Source organism: Balaenoptera borealis (genome assembly GCF_965194805.1).
Source record: "Balaenoptera borealis genome assembly, chromosome: 7".
In the NCBI taxonomy this organism is placed as follows: Eukaryota; Metazoa; Chordata; class Mammalia; order Artiodactyla; family Balaenopteridae; genus Balaenoptera; species Balaenoptera borealis.
The window spans coordinates 51114621-51133306 of NC_138864.1; the positions used below are offsets into that span (position 1 = coordinate 51114621).

The following is an 18686-nucleotide window of genomic DNA, read 5'->3' on the forward strand; positions in this document are numbered from 1 at the left end:
GGCGCAGTGGTTGAGAATCCGCCTGCCAATGCAGCGTACACGGGTTCGAGCCCTGGTCTGGGAAGATCCCACATGCCGCGGAGCAACTAGGCCCGTGAGCCACAACTACTGAGCCTGCGCGTCTGGAGCCTGTGCTCCGCAACAAGAGAGGCCGCGATAGTGAGAGGCCCGCGCACCGTGATGAAGAGTGGGCCCCGCTCGCCGCAACTAGAGAAAGCCCTCGCACAGAAACGAAGACCCAACACAGCCAAATAAATAAATAAATAAACCCAAAGTTAAAATCCCTGACAGTAACTAGGATATATTTTTCTTTCCCTAAATTCTATAAAAGAACATAATGTACCTGATCAAAGAGAGTGTTCTAACAGAGTCTTCCTAAGGGAGACTTTGTCTTTCTGTCTCAGTTACCAACAGTGGCGTGAGTATGGGCTACGGATTAAAGATTAGTTACGAGGCATAATTCGCAAAGCTTAGCTTCAGATGCGAATGTGTTTACACATTTACAAAAGCATAGGAAAATAATGATGTTTAGAAGGGATAAAAGAATAAATTTGTTAAACAGCACTTCCTTATGCCTGATGATATTTTTCCTTTTATCTAAATTATTAAAAAGAAAAAAAGTATTTTTGGTAGTTTGGATACAACTTATTCCCTAGATAATTCTGAACTCTTCAAGAAAATATCTACAGTGTAAACACTTTGTATTTTGAGTACTCCAACAGCAAAGGCTGCTCTGTTTAACATAAGGAGGTGCTTCTTTCCTCAATGATGAAAACCCTCCTCACTGACATGTATGTTTTACTATTCGGGGGTCACATATCAGAGAAGTGCCCATGTGCTTCTGAGCAGAGTCATGTAAGGTGCGAGTTGCCTTTAGGCTCCCATGACATTCACAGGTCTCTCAGGGAGGAGCAGGGAAGTGGTGACAGCTGCCACCTCTGCAGTACCTCCAGCCTACACTGCCAGATGCGATCTGGATGTATCGGCAGGTGGTCATTTTGATAATCAACTTCCTAGTATTATAAGAATCAACTGCTGTATATAGGTAGGGAAATAATTTTCTGTAATGAATGTGGGTAATTTCAGTCCCAAATTCTTTCTCCTGTAACATCCAGATAATTAAAGATTTGTTTTTAATGGCCTGAATGGTCACAGTCTTTATTTTTGAGAATAAACATATGTAGAAACAACTCAGAGTATGACAGTCTCTGACATTTAACCCCAGAATCCTAGTATGGTAAAATTTCCCCAGCTAGAGAGCCCTCTGAAATTTTACCATCCTCCTCAAACAAAAAACAAAAAACAAACAAAAAAAACTCAAACAACCTTCACATATATAATCATTACATATACTATGTATATTCAGTAAAAGATCTTCCATGGAAGGGAAAAATAGATATAATTCAACATAAAAAGTTTTTAATGTAGTGTCAAAGTACAAGGGCTCAGAGCTTGGACTCTACCAACAAGATACCTGGGTTTAAAACTCAGTTGCATCACTCACTAGCTTTGTGACCATGGGCAAGTTACTGCACTTACCTGTGCCTGAGATAGCTCATCTGTAAAATGGCATTAATAATAATAGCATTTGCTTTATAGAATCATTATAAAGATTACATTAAGATTTATAAAGCCTTTAGAAGAGTACCTACACCCTATGTTACTGTTTAAAGAAATAACAGAACAAGCAAGGACAGCTTTGATGTTCAAAGAAAATTAAAAAGTGAATATTGAAAATCATAATATTACTTGCAGAAAGTTTTTTCCACCAAAGTTGAGATTATCCCATAATCAGTTCAGAAACATCCCTGAAACATATTGAGGAATTACAAAAGGGAAAATAGACATGGTTGTAAAGTGTGGTTCCCCAATTTAATTAGGTTACGTAACAGGAAGATGAAAAGAGAATTCAGAAAGCCTGGCTACCAGCTGTTTTCTCTTCAAGAACAAACATAAGATAAAACTCAGTAGAATTAGATGGGTTACATCAGTGATTTTTCTGGGATTTTGATGACTGTTTTGAGCTCTTGGTAGAAATATTCATAATGAATCCTAATTTTTTAAAAGAGGCATTTTACCTTTATATTAGGCCAATTAACTAATTCTAAAATATTTAAATAACAAACTGTTTTAATCACATCAACAGAACAAAAACCTTCCATTTATAATGCACATACAGATTTTAAATTGCAAAGTTTTTTTCAAAACAGATGCAGAGGGGCTTCCCTGGTGGCGCAGTGGTTGAGAATTTGCCTGCTAATGCAGGGGACACGGGTTCGAGCCCTGGTCTGGGAAGATCCCACATGCCGCGGAGCAACTGGGCCCGTGAGCCACAACTACTGAGCCTGCGCGTCTGGAGCCTGTGCCCCGCGACGGGAGGGGCCGCGATAGTGAAAGGCCCGCGCACCGCGATGAAGAGCGGTCCCCGCACCGCGGTGAAGAGTGGCCCCCACTTGCCTCAACTAGAGAAAGCCCTCGCATGAACCGAAGAACCAATACATCCAAAAATAAAATAAATAAATAAATAAATAAAGTAGCTATAAAAAAGAAAAGTGCTTTAAAAAAAAAAAAAAAAAAACAGATGCAGAAACTCTAAAACACATTTCTTACCTGTTTCATTTCTGCTCTAAACATGATTTATGCTATCTGAATAGAATTTTGGACTCAGAGCTTTCTATGTCTTTCCCACATCTAAAATATGCATATAATTCCAAGGTGCAACATAATAAAGAAAAGATAAATGCAGAACAAGAGAACAGATCATTTAAATGAACAACTGATGTCGTCTTTTTAAGGTAGAAGTGGGGACTAGATGACTCTTAACTACATGCAGAGCTGTATGTGATGAATAAATACTTACTAGCATTTCCTTCTAACTTGGAATATTTGTCATTCTAGATACTAACTCATTTTGACGATTCTATAGACATGTTGAGGATAAACACTATATTCTCAGCATAGTCTGTCTGCTCCTTACGATATAGCCCGTCGTTTCCTGTAGTATTTAAAATTCTTACTCAAACGAAAAATGTTAAGTTCCAGTGAAGGTCAGACATACTAACACATCACTGTAAATAAACAGTTATTTTAAAACCACAGTGCATGTTGCTGTGGTGAATAGCATAGTTTATTATACTAGGATTAGGAAGAGAATATGGACTTAAAATACTTGGATTATTAAGCATGGATACATACTGTACCAGGTCGGGGATAAGGAATTCTTCCATCATACTGCACCCAACGATGATCTGCACTTTCCTTATGTGCATATGGACCATTAAAAACTGCTCTGATGTCGGCCATGCTATACACACACACAGCAGAGCCTTTGAAGATGGAGCTGAAAGAAAGCAACATGATTCAGTCATTCACTGGTCCATTCAGTGGACATTCTCTGAGCACATGCTATAACCAGGTGCTGTGGACACATTTATTCGGGACATTCTATCTGACAGGTGCGGCAGACAAAATGTGTGTATGTCCTCAAGGAGCTTACAGCCAAGTAATCCTGAATAAGTTTTGATAACACTTATATTACAGGTAATTATAGTAAACTAAGCAAGCACACAGATGGGTACCCAATACAAGGCTGTCTGGTAAGTTTTCCGGGAGTAGGTAGCATCTAAATTGACACCTGATGGACAAATAGGAATTACCTGGAAAAACTGGAGGATAGACAGGAATATGCAGGAAAGAGTATTATATTTATTCACACGCTCTTGAATTTTATTTGACGTTATTATAGCATAATGCCTTCTAAAGAACTTACACAATCAGAAGTTACATTACCTACTTTTTAAAAAAAGGAATATTTAGATATGTAAACAATAAATATTTATCTGTTTTCTTAAAGTGAATGAATGTCCATAAATACTGGCTATTAATGATTTCCTCATATAATTTTTATTAATTTTAAAAACACTGAAATAATCTTTTTGCTCCTTTTTGAATTTCTGAGTTTATGTATATAACTTATCTGATGCTTAAAATTAATCATGATTACACAGGAAGGGGGCACATCCAATTAAGAGGCAGCAAAGCTCCATGGGAATTCAACAAATTTTTGCAAACTAATGATGAAAATTGTTAGCAGCAGCATCAGATATTTCATCTTGGTTTTTTTTTTTTTTTAATTTTATTTATTTATTTTTGGCTGTGTTGGGTCTTCGTTTCTGTGCGAGGGCTTTCTCTAGTTGCGGCAAGCGGGGGCCACTCTTCATCGCGGTGCGCGGGCCTCTCACTATCGCGGCCTCTCTTGTGGCGGAGCACAGGCTCCGGTCGCGCAGGCTCTGTAGTTGTGGCTCACGGGCCCAGTTGCTCCGCGGCATGTGGGATCTTCCCAGACCAGGGCTCGAACCCGTGTCCCCTGCATTGGCAGGCAGATTCTCAACCACTGTGCCACCAGGGAAGCCCTCATCTTGGTTTATTTCCAGAAATTAAAAGGCATTTTCTCTGAATCTAAAATTTTCAGTGATTCCTGTTCTTAAAAACAAGATCACACTTTACACTCTAAGAGACTTAGCACTACACAAATGAGTTTAGGATTCACTAACATAAGTAACTCAATCATTAATCATTCTTGGAATGACATTAATGCGAAGCATCAGGAACTGATGTTAAATAGGCAGCCGGGAGAAAACTGGCTGCTAGGTAGGGAAATGATGGCCCCATAAAAATCATATGACCTGCTTTAAAGGAACGATGCATCATGGTGTTATTGCAGATTAATTACATCTTCTCATTGGACCAAGGATGTGACTTGCATCCTGACATTACCACAGTCTTCAGGGCAGCATTAAAAATAAAATAACAAAGTGCACCAAGAACAAAGAGCTGACTTGTAACTTCACACTCTGGGTGGGCAAAAACTCAATAAGAGAAAAAGAGAACTATCTTGGGGCTACATTTCTCTGGCACACATCTATGTCTTGTGTGTGAAACACACAGTGACTTTAAAGAAAATTCTGTGAATGGAAAGATGCCAAGAGAACCAGGGCTGAGATACTTGACTTGAGTAACTACAGGCACGTGCTCTTCCTGCACCTTTTTAGTTCAGATATAAATTAGCAGAAACATGGAGTTCAAAATAGCAGCTTCTTAGGATATTTTCTCTAGTCTCATATTTAAATATTTCCACTCTAATTTTATAATTAACCAAATAGTATTTTGTTTTTGATATATTCTGAACCAATAGTACATTTGACTTTATCCATAAGGTACTGTGAACTAAATGACAGTAATATCTCAGAAAATAAATTATAATTTTCCCACAAAATATTTTAATAATTTATTCAAAAGGAGGCAGTAAGACCATTTGTCTAATACTAATGCCAATACTGCCAATTCCTCCAATACTGATAGCAGTATACATTGATAACGACCGACAGCAGTGCTATGGAAAAAGTGAAAAGTATTTCAAAGAATGTAACACAGGCAGTCGTAGGTAACAAGAATAAAAGTGCACTTGGAACAGAGTCAAATGTAAGTTAATGAATTCAATAAAATTAATATTAAATAAGATTAAGTGGGGGTCCAAATATTCTTTGAGAAAGCTTCGTGGCTGCTAGGACAACTTTTAAGGAAGTCACAGAGCCTCAGTGACAAGTACAGGACAGTATTACTCAGAAAGAAGACAAGAATACAGGCGTAGAAATTAGGAAGATACTTTTAGTCCTAATCCCAGTATTACCACTAATTGGCTACTCTTCTTTGGACAAGTACATGTAATGCAAACTTCCTTTGCCTAAGTCAGTAGAGCAGTGATGATATGGTGATAATAACAGTCACACTCCTATCTTTGCAGAGTAATGGGGAAGTGCAAATAAGAGCATGTGAAGACATTTTAAAAGTCAAGAGTGTCATCTCATGATTACAGCCTAGACAAAGACTAAGACATGTATTTTGTTGGTATTACTTCTCTGTCATGCAGCTCAACCTATTTATTATGATTAACATATGTATGTGCCCTTGTATCCAGTAATTGTAGTCTAGGAATTTAGCTCACAGATATACTTGCTCCTACAGGCAATAGTGTATGTACAAGGTTAGTCATTGAAGCATTATGTGTACTAGCAAAGGACTGGAAACGACGCAAATGCCTAGGTAGAGAGGACTAGTTAAATAAATTGTGTTAATCCATATAGGGGATACTTTGCTGGTGTAAAGAGAACAGAGACATTTTTATGTACTGATATTAAAAGATTTCTAGGAAACAATAAATGAAAAAGTAAAATGTTTTAAATGTGTGTTTCTTCACACAAAAGGAAGGGACAAAAAGAACATATAAGTATTTTCTTACATAGATACAACAATTCTCTAGAAGGATTACAGGCATTTTTTTTTTAACTTACCTGGTTGTGGTAAAGACTCCATATACTACAGGATTTCTTTCATCTCTTGTGGGGAGTAAGTAAATGTCTTCTATTAATGGGAAAAAAATAATGAATCTACATTTGTATTTTTCAGTATCACGTTTGCTTTTTCTTTAGTAATGAAATATTCCTGAGACTCTAAACAGTATACAAAATTAAGATAACAGTGAAAGTCATTACACTATGACATAAGAAATTAAGGGGAAAAGACAAGTTCTCACTAGCTGTGTGACACTGAATTGAACATTCACCCTCAAAGGTGTTTACTTCAATCACCTATAAATGGGATGGTTCACTTGATAATCTCCATGACTGTTTGCAATTAGGAGTATGTGATTTCATATAGAACAGAAACTAAAAACAGGTTATTTTTACCCTCCAGTGTTAAAAAAGTGTTGTCCTGTAATTGTGTCAACTTGTTAGTAATTCAATTACCTATTTGGTAATAATATGAATATAGCTAGACTAGTTCATTCCTTGTGTGGTATTGTGTAATTACTTGTGCAACACTGATACTAAAGTATATGTAAATAATATTCTTTAAAATATCATTTAACAGGTGAGCATGCTTATATACAGCATAAGAAATCATCCATGAATACTGAATATATAATTTAATACTGTAAATACAATACTGACACAAATCATTCAATGATATCATCATTTTTACACTGCATGGCAAAACCAAAAAAAAGTTCAAAAAGTAAAAGCTAATGATACTAACTTTATTTACAGCTGAAAAATTCCTTCTAGAATTTTTGAAAGGAGTAAAAAGGGGAAACAAAAGAGAAGAATCTAACGCTTCTCAGAGTATCCTTTTCATTAACAAGTCAGAGCGACAGAGTTCACCAGATCTCCAGGGCTCTCCAGCAGAGGGCATCTACAGAATAAGGAACCCAAGTTCTTGCTACCTATAGCCAGTGGCTCCTTCCAAATAAAAGACCACATGAAGAATGGATGGGCTTTGTAGTCCCAGAGCTAGTATCTTTCTGTCTCTTGCTGCAGTTTTGTTCCCCTCATAACTTTGAGGACACTCACAAAAGGGGAATTTCTTCGTTACGATGAACACCCAGACCTAGAGCACCTCCAAGTTCTTTGCGTGTGAGAACTTAGTAAGCACCACTCCTGCAAGCTGTCCTGGGCTTTATAATCAGGCATTTGGGGCTAAAATAAATTAAATGCTGAATTACTTAATTAGTAAGACTTTTTTAAGAAAAAAGAAACGTGACTTACGAAGCTCATCAAAATGAGTATCTGCCCCATCACTTCCAGGAATTGAGCAAATCAGTCTGGCCTTGAGAAAAGTGGTCCATTTGTTTATCAGGCTGCGTTGTCCTCCTACATCATTCTGGGAAAAAAAAAAGAAAACAAAATAAAGATACAGATTTACCAACATGATTCTATCACCAACTAAAACTGGTGGTTAGCATAGGCAGTGTCTTATTAATGTCATTGCTTTTACAAAGACAGAGAGCTTGCATATTTAAGTCCTTGAATTTTCGAAGGAGGGAAAAGGCAGTTTTGTCCTTCAAAATTAAATGCTTTTCTCACAGTTAAATGTGCAATGTAAACACCATAGCTCTGCTGAATGAGCAGATGCGTGCAAGCCAACAGTAAATAAGGCAGGCTTGGAATCGACTCCCGTTTCTGCCAAGTTTTGCTCTATGACTTACAAAAGATTATTTAATTCTTCAAGTCTCTGTTTTCTCATTGACAAAATATGATTAATGCCTTGAAATATGGCTATTTTGATTATTAAATGGAAAATTTTTGTCAAGTGCTTAGCAAAGGCCAGGCAACTTGTGTTAAAAAAGTGTTACCACTGATTTGTACATTATGCATATGATTTAGATGAATTATTTGCATACTTTAGAAATATGCCTTGGTATAGACCTAAAAACAGTCTTTTCCAAATTTAGTACCCTACTAATTAAACACAAGGCAACATAAACATACACATAATAGTATACATATAAAAATAATCTTGTTTTAAATACTAATTGATGTTTTTCCACACTATTTTATTCTGAAATATTTCCTTAAACATGTTCTTTAGTGGGAGGTTAGTGAAATGGGGGAAGGGGGTCAAAAGGTACAAACTTCCAGTTATAAAATAAATAAGTCATGCACATGCACGCCAGTGTTCATTGCAGCACTATTTACAATAGCCAGGTCATGGAAGCAACCTAAATGCCCATCGACAGATGAATGGATAAAGAAGGTGTGGTACATATATACAATGGAATATTACTCAGCCATAAAAAGGAACGAAATTGGGTCATTTTTAGGGACGTGGATGGATCTAGAGACTGTCATACAGAGTGAAGTAAGTCAGAAAGAGAAAAACAAATATCGTATATTAACGCATATATGTGGAACCTAGAAATATGGTACAGAGGAACCAGTTTGCAGGGCAGAAATAGAGACACAGATGTAGAGAAACAAACGTATGGACACCAAGGGGGGAAAGCGGCAGGGGGTGGTGGTGGGATGAATTGGGAGGTTGGGATTGACATGTATACACTGATGTGTATAAAATGGATGACTAATAAGAACCTGCTGTATAAAAAATAAATAAAATAAAATTCAAAAAAAAAATACATAAAATAAATAAGTCATGGAGATGTAACATACAGCATGGTGACTATAGTAAATAATATTGTATTGCATATTTGAAAGTTGCTAAGAGAGTAAAAAAATAAATTTGCAGCTATGTATGGTAATGGACATTAACTAGACTTATTGTGGTGACCCTTTTGCAATATATACAAATATAAAATCATTATGGTGTACACCTGTAACTAATGTTGTATGCCCATTATACCTCAATAAAAAAATGAAAAAAAGATATTCTTTAGACATTTAGCAAAACATAAGCATTTATACCAATTAGGTAGAATAAACAGGGTTATGCTGTTCAACAATTCACCATAAAGAGATATTTTTCTTATTTTTAATTTAATATGTCCCTGTGAACACTAAATTAATACGATTTTCTGTTTGACTCAACTAGATCTGCTATGCTTATGATAAATAAATAAGGATGTTTCATGGTATAAATACATTAAGTACTTAATTTTGACTTTCAAAAATTACTTATGAAGCCACTATTTCCATTAATATATTTCCATTTAAATCTAAATTCTATAAAAAGTTTTGTCTTTCATGCAGTCTGTGTTCCATAAAGTTAATAAACAGTTTGCTGTCAAATTTTAGGTCTGAATATCTAGGGACTAGCTTCCCTGTGATTCTTTTATCTCTGAAAATTAAATTAAAGAAAAGCATCTACCTGACCACTCCAGACAGGAGAATTCAAAGTCATAAATAGTGGCTCTTCTTGAAGAAAGAAATGGGGAGGAGGAGAGAGAAGGGAGGGCAAGCAAGGTCATTGAGAATGGAGACCATAGCTGTCTTCATAGCCTTAACACCTCACACCAAGGGGGTACGGTGACACCCAGAGTGAATGGTGTTTAACATCCCTCTCTGCTAAACAACAGAAGTATTTTAAGTAATAGCTCTGTATAAATGAGTAATAATTATTGTTTGCTTGAGTTGTTCTTTAGGTTTATAACAAACAATTTAAAAAGAAGAATAATTAAAAATTTAAATACATTCAAATTCAATAACTAGCACGAACTCACATTTGCACTTAACAAACAAAATAATCACACCTCATAATTTGCACTATGTCTCAGTGTTGCAAGTTTTAAATAACTCCAACTCAATGTGAACTTACCCTTGAAACATGTGTAGCTGAGTTCATGTGTGTTGAAGACTGACTATACATATACATGTACACATAAATATACATAATAGAAACACAATGGTAACCACAGCAATTGTTTAGAACTTGGATAAACAAAAGACTTTTCTGGCAGTAGTACTCTGTCACTGATACTGTTTAATTGCTAACACTTGGTGATAATAGAAAGCAAAGTAACATCTAGTTGGTTTTCTAATAGTTTTTAATTCTTAGCAGAAAATGCATTCTCTTATTCCTTTTATCCAGCATCTACTTCAGATATGCCACTAACATCCTGCTTGTCAGGTATTTATTAAGATCATATTTAATAATTAATGAATAGCTAAAAATGCAAAATAAAATTGAAAAAGCCTTTAGAAAAATATAGATAAACGTATAGATAAATGCCCAGTAAACTGAGTCTTCTCTGAAATTTCTTTGTTGGGAAAATGAGGACAGACCTCACAAGGTTTAATACTGTCTAAAATTACAGGTGGATTCACACATGCAGAAATTGGTTCAGGAAATATTCTAGATGCTGGAAAAATGGGGGAAGGAACAACTGGTGAAACAATTCAGAACATGTATGGAGAACAAGGACAAATTTGGTTTAGACGAAGACTGGGATAAATTGAAATAGAGGAAAATGTTACAAAAGTAAACTGGGGTAAGATCAAGGAAGGGTTTGATACCAGGCCAAAGTGTCTGTATGTAATTTAGTACACAATGAAGAATTAATAAAAGATTTAGTAATTAGCAAAGAAGTGAAAGAAAATGAATATATAATATATTTTATATAATAACCCTTTAGAAACAAACATGTCTGTAACTGCTCTTAAATTTATATTTTGTATATGGTGCCTCTATTATTTATCATTGCTCAATAATAAAAATAATATTTTAGCTAGTTATTAAATGATTTCCTGTGTCTGCAAATGCAAAGGCAGACTTTTCTACACATGACTTTTTTTTTTTTTTTAATAAATTTATTAATTTATTTATTTTTGGCTGTGTTGGGTCTTCGTTTCTGTGCGAGGGCTTTCTCCAGTTCTGGCAAGCGGGGGCCACTCTTCATCGCGGTGCGCGGGCCTCTCACTGTCGCGGCCTCTCTTGTTGCGGAGCACAGGCTCCAGACGCGCAGGCTCAGTAGTTGTGGCTCACGGGCCCAGCCGCTCTGCGGCATGTGGGATCTTCCCAGACCAGGGCTCGAACCCATGTGCCCGGCATTGGCAGGCAGATTCTCAACCACTGCGCCACCAGGGAAGCCCCTACACATAACTTTTATTTCTACTGCTAATATCCTCAGATCAGTTAATAAATATAAATCCAGATGTTAATACTGATGCTTCCTCCTAATGTAATAATGAATTCTATGTTAATGTACAGTAAGATCCCAGTGACAAAATGTGTTATCTGGCATTATTCAGAAAGAAAGAGATTTTTAAATAAATTTAAAAATACAAGATAAGTTATCTCCTCATCTTTCCCTTGACCCTTGATTTATATCTTTTTAAATTCTCATACCTAGCCTCTATATGTTTTTATTTTAGCAGAGCCCTAGTTGTACTAAGCAGAACTCTAAAGTCTATTTTAAGGCATCTTCTTACATATTTATAATATTTATAAAATTTTCATTGCTTATATTTGTATATTTTGAGTCAGTAATAAATACTAAAAAATAGTGTTGATTCAATATGCATAAAGAAATATATCAACTATCATGAATATAATACCAGGGACCATGTTTGGTTTACTGCTTTACCCCTAGCACAGAGCAGTTATTCAAATTATTTTGCTAAGTGAATAAACAGATAATATCAAATATTTGCTCCGTAACATCCCTTTGACGACTGTACATATTACTACTTCATCATAAAAATGAGCAATCACATTCTCTTTTCAACACATTATTAGATAAAAGTGACAAGAAATGGCTCATTTTCAAACACCGTCCCTCTTTCTATTTGCAATTATCACCATATTTAAGACAAACCATGAAAAAACTCTATTCTATTAGCTCCAAATTTGCTGAAAAGAGGTTTATACTGTACCTGCATAATTTTTTCAACCTGACAAGTGGAAATTGCAATCCTTTGAACAAAAGAATCTTTAAATGCTCTCACCTACCCATCTAGCTGCTGTGCGTGGCCTCTCAAGGAATAAAAAGATAAAAACAAGCACAAAAATCCAGGTCAAAGATGAAAGCCACCTGCTGTCAACGGGAAAACAAGTATAGTTTCTGGGATAATAGCTCTCAGGAATGGATTATAAGCATTTAATGACTGGATAGTAACTCTTACAGACATCCAGAAGCATGACCTGGGATGGCAAAGTTCAATTGACAAGGAGTTGTATTTCTCCTGCAGGGAAGTGTCAGTTGACTGACTTTGTGGACCAGCTCTCAGTCCCTGGATTTGTTTGCAAATCCACAAAATCCCCCCTGAGAACTTTAAGCCCAGAAGAGGGCTGAAAGGGAAGTAACCACTTTTGTACTAAACTCTCACCTCCTTGCTTATTTTTGTGAAATTCTAAAGAACACAGCTGTCTCACTAACACTATAGATTCAATACTGAGATGTCACAATCAGCAGCTTTTAGTCACTGGTCACTTCTGTGTGTCTCCACTCTATTTATCACAGCTTCTTTGTGGTCAGATTGCCAAAAGCCTTTCCATCCTCTACACAAAGATGCAGATGAAAGTAGCAAAGAAATTAAATGTAAAAAAGCCCGACCACATGTGTGCAATCTGGGTGGTGAGTGCAGAGGGTGCCTGTTTTCCCATTCTTTATAGCTTTTTATATGTTTGCAATATTTCTTAATTTTTAAGTGATTAATGAAAACAGAAAATTTTAAAAATGAAAAACAAAACACAAGTTACAATCTTTGTGCAGCTTTAAAATATAGTTAACTCTGAATCATTGGATTGGGTGATGGCTGCATATTATGAAATACTGTGATCTTCTAATCCTGTATCTCCTAATGGGGCAATCAGTCAGGAGGCAGGTTAATGGTGATTCCATTTTCCTTCTACTGTCATAGCAAACTCAAGTCCTTATAAATCTTACACAGACATGTAGAGTAGCTACAAGCTGTCACACGTGAACTTTTATTGAGTGTATCTTTTGACCTTCGGGTCACTATGCTGGGTTCATCTGTTAAATGTGATTTTATCTCTATATACCATCCTCTCCAAGGATCTCTCAGCACTTTATAAATATTGTCATTTTCACCTTTATATTGAGAAACAGAAGCTCTTGGAAAGTGTAATAATTGACATTTAGCTCCTATGCTCTTAAATCATGAACATTTTATAAATCAATGAAACCTCTAAGACATTTGTGAACACGGTATAGTCTATTAAAATAGAGATGTGCGTTCAGAAATTTGTAGCCATATTAATTAGTTTAAGTTGAAGGACACCAGGCTTTTCAAATAAATAAGTACACCTTAAGCATTTAAAAAAAGAAAAAAGGTTCCATGGTGAAGTCAGAGGTTACAAATTCTCTTTTGCTTAAAATTTAGTTATTTTGCCTAATGGAGCTCTTTTGCATCTTTGTGCAGACAAGAGAAGGGAATTCCCTGAAGCACTTTAGAAACCATATCTATGCATGTTTGTGCACCCCTCTCCCACATTCTACCCATCAATAACATTTAATCTCAGAGATTTTATCTTGAACTAACGCTACCCACTTTCTTGTGAAGTGTGATCCAAATACCACAATACAAAAAACATTTGTTTTTCCATAACTGAAGCTATCACGTTAAGACAAACACACAGGCTTTCTACTGATCTTTTTTACAAATTAAAAAAAGATTAGGGCAATTAAATACTTTTCTGTCTTTGATTTAATGCCTGTTGTATTTCAATACATCATTCGTACTCTTTATCTGATTTGTTATTTAGAATAACTGCTGTACCTTGCAGGTTTTAAATAATCTTGTGTTGAGATATATCTTCAAATCACCTAAAGACCCATGTGCACCAGGAAGTTCTGAAGTAAGATCACAGCAACTGACATTTCAGAGCAATTGTTCAATGTACTTCTCTCTGGGCTGCCTCAATTTTCACTGAGTTATTTCTAGGGACAGAATTTAGAAACTCTGTAAACTTAATACAGATGGTCTATATGGGCTGTATAAGTCAATAATAATGATAAGGATAATCCAAATGCAGGATGGCCTATTTAGAAGCTTGAAACTATTATCATCATGTGGTAGAAACAAAAAGTCAAACCCAGAATAAGATTCCCAGGAGGCTCATTAGAAGGACATGTATATATATTAAAATAAAAGTCATATATATATATATATATATATATATATATATATAAATACACTGTTATACTGAGAGGAAGAGCTTAAGTGAGGATATTTTAATACATTAAATGAACTCATGAAAGATAGTGCAGTTAAACCCACTGAATCAAATGAGAGAACTATGTTGTACTTTCTTTTTCAGCCTACGAATCTTGTTCAGCAATACGTCATAACCATATTTCATTTAATTCTTTCATTGAGATGCAAAAAAAGTTATGATCACTAAAAATAAAAACATAAAAGGAAAATAATAACAAGTCTTCTACTTATCTATTAATAATCTGGAAATACCTTAGCAGTAGAAGAAACAAAACTAGGCAAACTCAGACATCTCAAAGGGGAGAAGAAAAAACAAACAAAAAACTTGTATGGCAGGTATTGCACACAGTGGTTTTTAAGGGATAACTTCTGAATAGACTTTCAAGGCAAAAAAAATTTTTTTTCCTAAAAAGAACTCTAGTGTTTAGACATGACTGTTTTTGATTTGCCACTGGAGAATCGAAATGGAGAACATGTTTTTCTAACTACTTCAAAAACTTGTAAAGATTATTAGAAATGCAGGACTTGGGTAATACACTGTGCTAAAGAATTCAGTGTCTAAGATTTAACAGATTAAATTTAGGCAAATCTAGGCATATTCAGCGGTCTTTTTCAGGTAGGATCAGAGTTCATTAAATTAAAAAAAAAGTTTTAAAAGCTACGGCCAACAGTATTAATCCTTGCCTAGGAATTTCTGACAGGAAAACAGATGGAAGTGAAGCAAAAGCACATCTGTAACTCGTGGGCTCTAAATCTCTCATTTAGGTTGTAAGCAACAAGCTGAAAGTAAGCAAAAAAACCACAACTCGGGGGAAATCAATAAATACGGAAAGTGTCATCAGCCTAAAAACACAAATCTTCAAAGGCAGTAATTGTCCAAATAGGATCATATATCAAAATAGACAGTGCAAGTAGAATCAAAGCAAAGGGCTATTAATTAGACCCCCAGGCAAGTTATGTGAAAGGTCCAACCAAACTGAATTCCTGGCATTGACAAAAGGAAATACTGCAGAACAAAAGGAGAACTGGTATAACCTGCAGCTGTAATCCAGAGCGGACTAGCCTAAGTAAGCGAATGGACAATGCTTCCAAAAATGAATAGAATCCCAAAATAATGCAAAACAAACTTGAGGCAGAAAGTTGCAAGCAAGCCCCATTGAAGTGACTGGTATTTATACACACTAACTTACAGGGTGGGTTTTGAAAGGAAATACACACAGACACACACACACACACACACACACACACACACACGGTAATGAACATCACACAATCATAAATAATAGTATCAGAAAGGACTAACTTGCAAAGTAAATAGACCCAAATCTTTTCAGAGGGTTTATTTCATGCTGTTTCACCTACCCTTTCAGTCAGCATTTATTACCTCTCAACGAAGACCTGTGTAATTTACCATCTATGAGAGCAGTCCAGGGTGTAAGGTGCACCATTTAGTGACTGAAAATATTGACTGTTCAAATCAAAGAATTATAGAGCCTGACAAAGACTTTAGAAAGCATTCTAGGCTAAGCACCTTATTTTAAAAATGAGAAAACTGAAGAAGTTGTTTGACAGGAAAGTAGTGACACTACTGAAAAATAATTCATTAGTAAATGTGTTCTCCCATTTGTAATGATAAACACACTGAGTTTGAAGGAGATTCTTTGGATGAAGGTACTTATTATCCTGAGGCTGTCAATTATCTTCTAGGTCAGTTTCTTTACTATTTAGTGAATCTCTCTGTTCCTATCTCTTGTCCAACATTTGCATTGTTCAAATTGTTCACATAATTTTCACCAGAGATGTCTCCAAATTCTTCTGACTCTATCCAGAAATAAGTTCTATCCTCAAAGTACAAATATTGCTAAAAATGAGGGCAAAGTAATAATAATAATTTTAACCTTTAAAACTAATGAAATACCATCTCTTCTCAGTAAACTTTGGTAACTAACCTGCCTCTCACCACCCCCCAGCTCCCAAAATATACACATATTACCACTCTTTCACTCCTAAGCAGTTAATTGAGCTGACTCCAAAAGTGTGTACGTATGACGTGTATATGTGTGTACATGATTTTTGACATGTAACTTAGGGTGGTATGATCATGTACTCACATTATTCACATGTCGATCTCTTAGATGGTTAACTGCTTGAAAACAGAAATCTATCTAAGTAGCCCTTGTTTTCCAGTACTTTCCTCTGTCTCTGTCAACATCCAAATTCATATGATCTCATTTAAGCCTTTCATTTGCCTGGTAAAATAGTCATGGAAGAGATGGGTGTCCTCATTTTCTAGGTTAAGAAACTGAGCTAGAAAAAAGTAAAGCAGATACATGTCTCTTTTTGAATTATGGTTTTCTCAGGGTATATGCCCAGTAGTGGGATTGCTGGGTCGTATGGTAGTTGTATTTTTAGTTTTTTAAGGAACCTCCATACTGTTCTCCATAGTGGCTGTATCAATTTACATTCCCACCAACAGTGCAAGAGGGTTCCCTTTTGTCCACACCCTCTCCAGCATTTATTGTTTGTAGATTTTTTGATGATGGCCTTTCTGACCGGTGTGAGGTGATACCTCATTGTAGTTTTGATTTGCATTTCTCTAATGATTAGTGATGTTGAGCATTCTTTCATGTGTTGGTTGGCAATCTGTGTATCTTCTTTGGAGAAATGTCTATTTAGGTCTTCTGCCCATTTTTGGATTGGGTTGTTTGTTTTTTTGATATTGAGCTGCATGAGCTGCTTGTAGATTTTGGAGATTAATCCTAGTCATGTACCACAATGTTCACTGCAGCTCTATTTACAGTAGCCAGGACATGGAAGCAACCTCAGTGTCCATCGACAGATGAATGGATAATGAAGATGTGGCACATATATACAATGGAATATTACTCAGCCATAAAAAGAAACAAAATTGAGTTATTTGTAATGAGGTGGATGGACCTAGAGTCTGTCATACAGAATGAAGTAAGTCAGAAAGAGAAAAACAAATACTGTATGCTAGCACATATATATGGAATCTAAAAAAAAAAAAAAAAAAAAAAAGGTTATGAAGAGCCTAGGGGCAGGACGGGAATAAAGACGCAGACCTACTAGAGAATGGACTTGAGGACACGGGGAGGGGGAAGGGTAAGCTGGGACAAAGTGAGAGAGTGGCATGGACATATATACTACCAAATGTAAAATAGCTGGTGGGAAGCAGCCGCATAGCACAAGGAGATCAGCTCGGTGCTTTGTGACCACCTAGAGGGGTGGGATAGGGAGGCTGGGAGGGAGGGAGACGCAAGAGGGAAGAGATATGGGGATATATGTATACGTATAGCTGATTCACTTTGTTATAAAGCAGAAACTAACACACCATGGTAAAGCAATTATACTCCAATAAAGATGTTAAAAAAAAAAAAAGTAAAGCAGAGATGTAAGTCTAGATTTGACTTCAAGTTAACATTCATATCATTTGGGCAAAAGTTATTGATTATATCCTTACTGCCAAAACTAATATGTGACTTTTAGTCATAATCTTACCTGACTTCCTTTTGGTGTGTGACATTACTGATAACTGCCTTCTTCTTGAAACCGTTTTTATCCCTGACTTGTGACAGTACTCTCATCCAGTTCTCTACCTGCTATCAAACTATTTCTTCTCAGTTGCCTTTGTGGACATTTTCCTCTGCTTTTTCTTAAACGTCATTGTCCCTCAGGATTCTGTCCTTGCTGTTTGTTTGATCTTGTACTACAAATCTTCCTGGGCAATTTCAGACATTTCCATGACTTCAAGATCCACCAATACACTGGTGATTTCTACATTCATGAGTCTAGACCCTATTGAGTCTCAGGTTTATATTTTTAACTGGTTATTACAACAGCATAACCCAGAACTACATCAAGTTCAATATGTTCAAATATTAAATCTATGCCTATAAACTTTTTTTGGTGTTTCTTAAATATCAGAATGTATCTCTTTGTGCATTTTCCTTATTTCTGCCTTATCTTCTGGAAAGCACAGTTACTAAGAGTATAGGAGTCTTTTGTCTACAGGCATAGTATCAAGGTCTTTGGAATAGGAGTGAGGGAGAATTAAAATGCATGGAGGATCTAATAGGACATGAAGTTGTTGCAGCCTTTTATGTACATCGTGGAATCAATACCTGAGGTTATCAATCAGTCCTAATTATGAACAGGAGAGATAAGACTTCTGAAGACTTCTGTTGAACTTTCGTGCAT

At 35.9% G+C, this 18686-nt stretch overlaps 1 protein-coding gene and 1 long non-coding RNA gene across 4 annotated transcripts in view; one reads left to right on the forward strand and one right to left on the reverse strand.

Moving 5' to 3' along the window:
• The window catches only part of LOC309631832, a 552519-nt gene that overhangs the window by 466032 nt on the left and 67801 nt on the right, over positions 1 to 18686 (forward strand). The gene's annotated exons all lie outside the window — the stretch shown is intronic.
• SEMA3D (semaphorin 3D) overlaps positions 1 to 18686 on the reverse strand; it is a 209716-nt gene that overhangs the window by 39855 nt on the left and 151175 nt on the right. For all 3 annotated transcript variants that reach the window (XM_082398303.1, XM_082398302.1, XM_082398301.1), the window contains 3 exons: positions 7605 to 7719; positions 6351 to 6420; positions 3196 to 3340 (listed from right to left, as the gene is read on the reverse strand). In XM_082398303.1, the coding sequence (XP_082254429.1) occupies positions 3196 to 3340; positions 6351 to 6420; positions 7605 to 7719 (330 nt within the window). The remainder of the gene's footprint in view (positions 1 to 3195; positions 3341 to 6350; positions 6421 to 7604; positions 7720 to 18686) is intronic.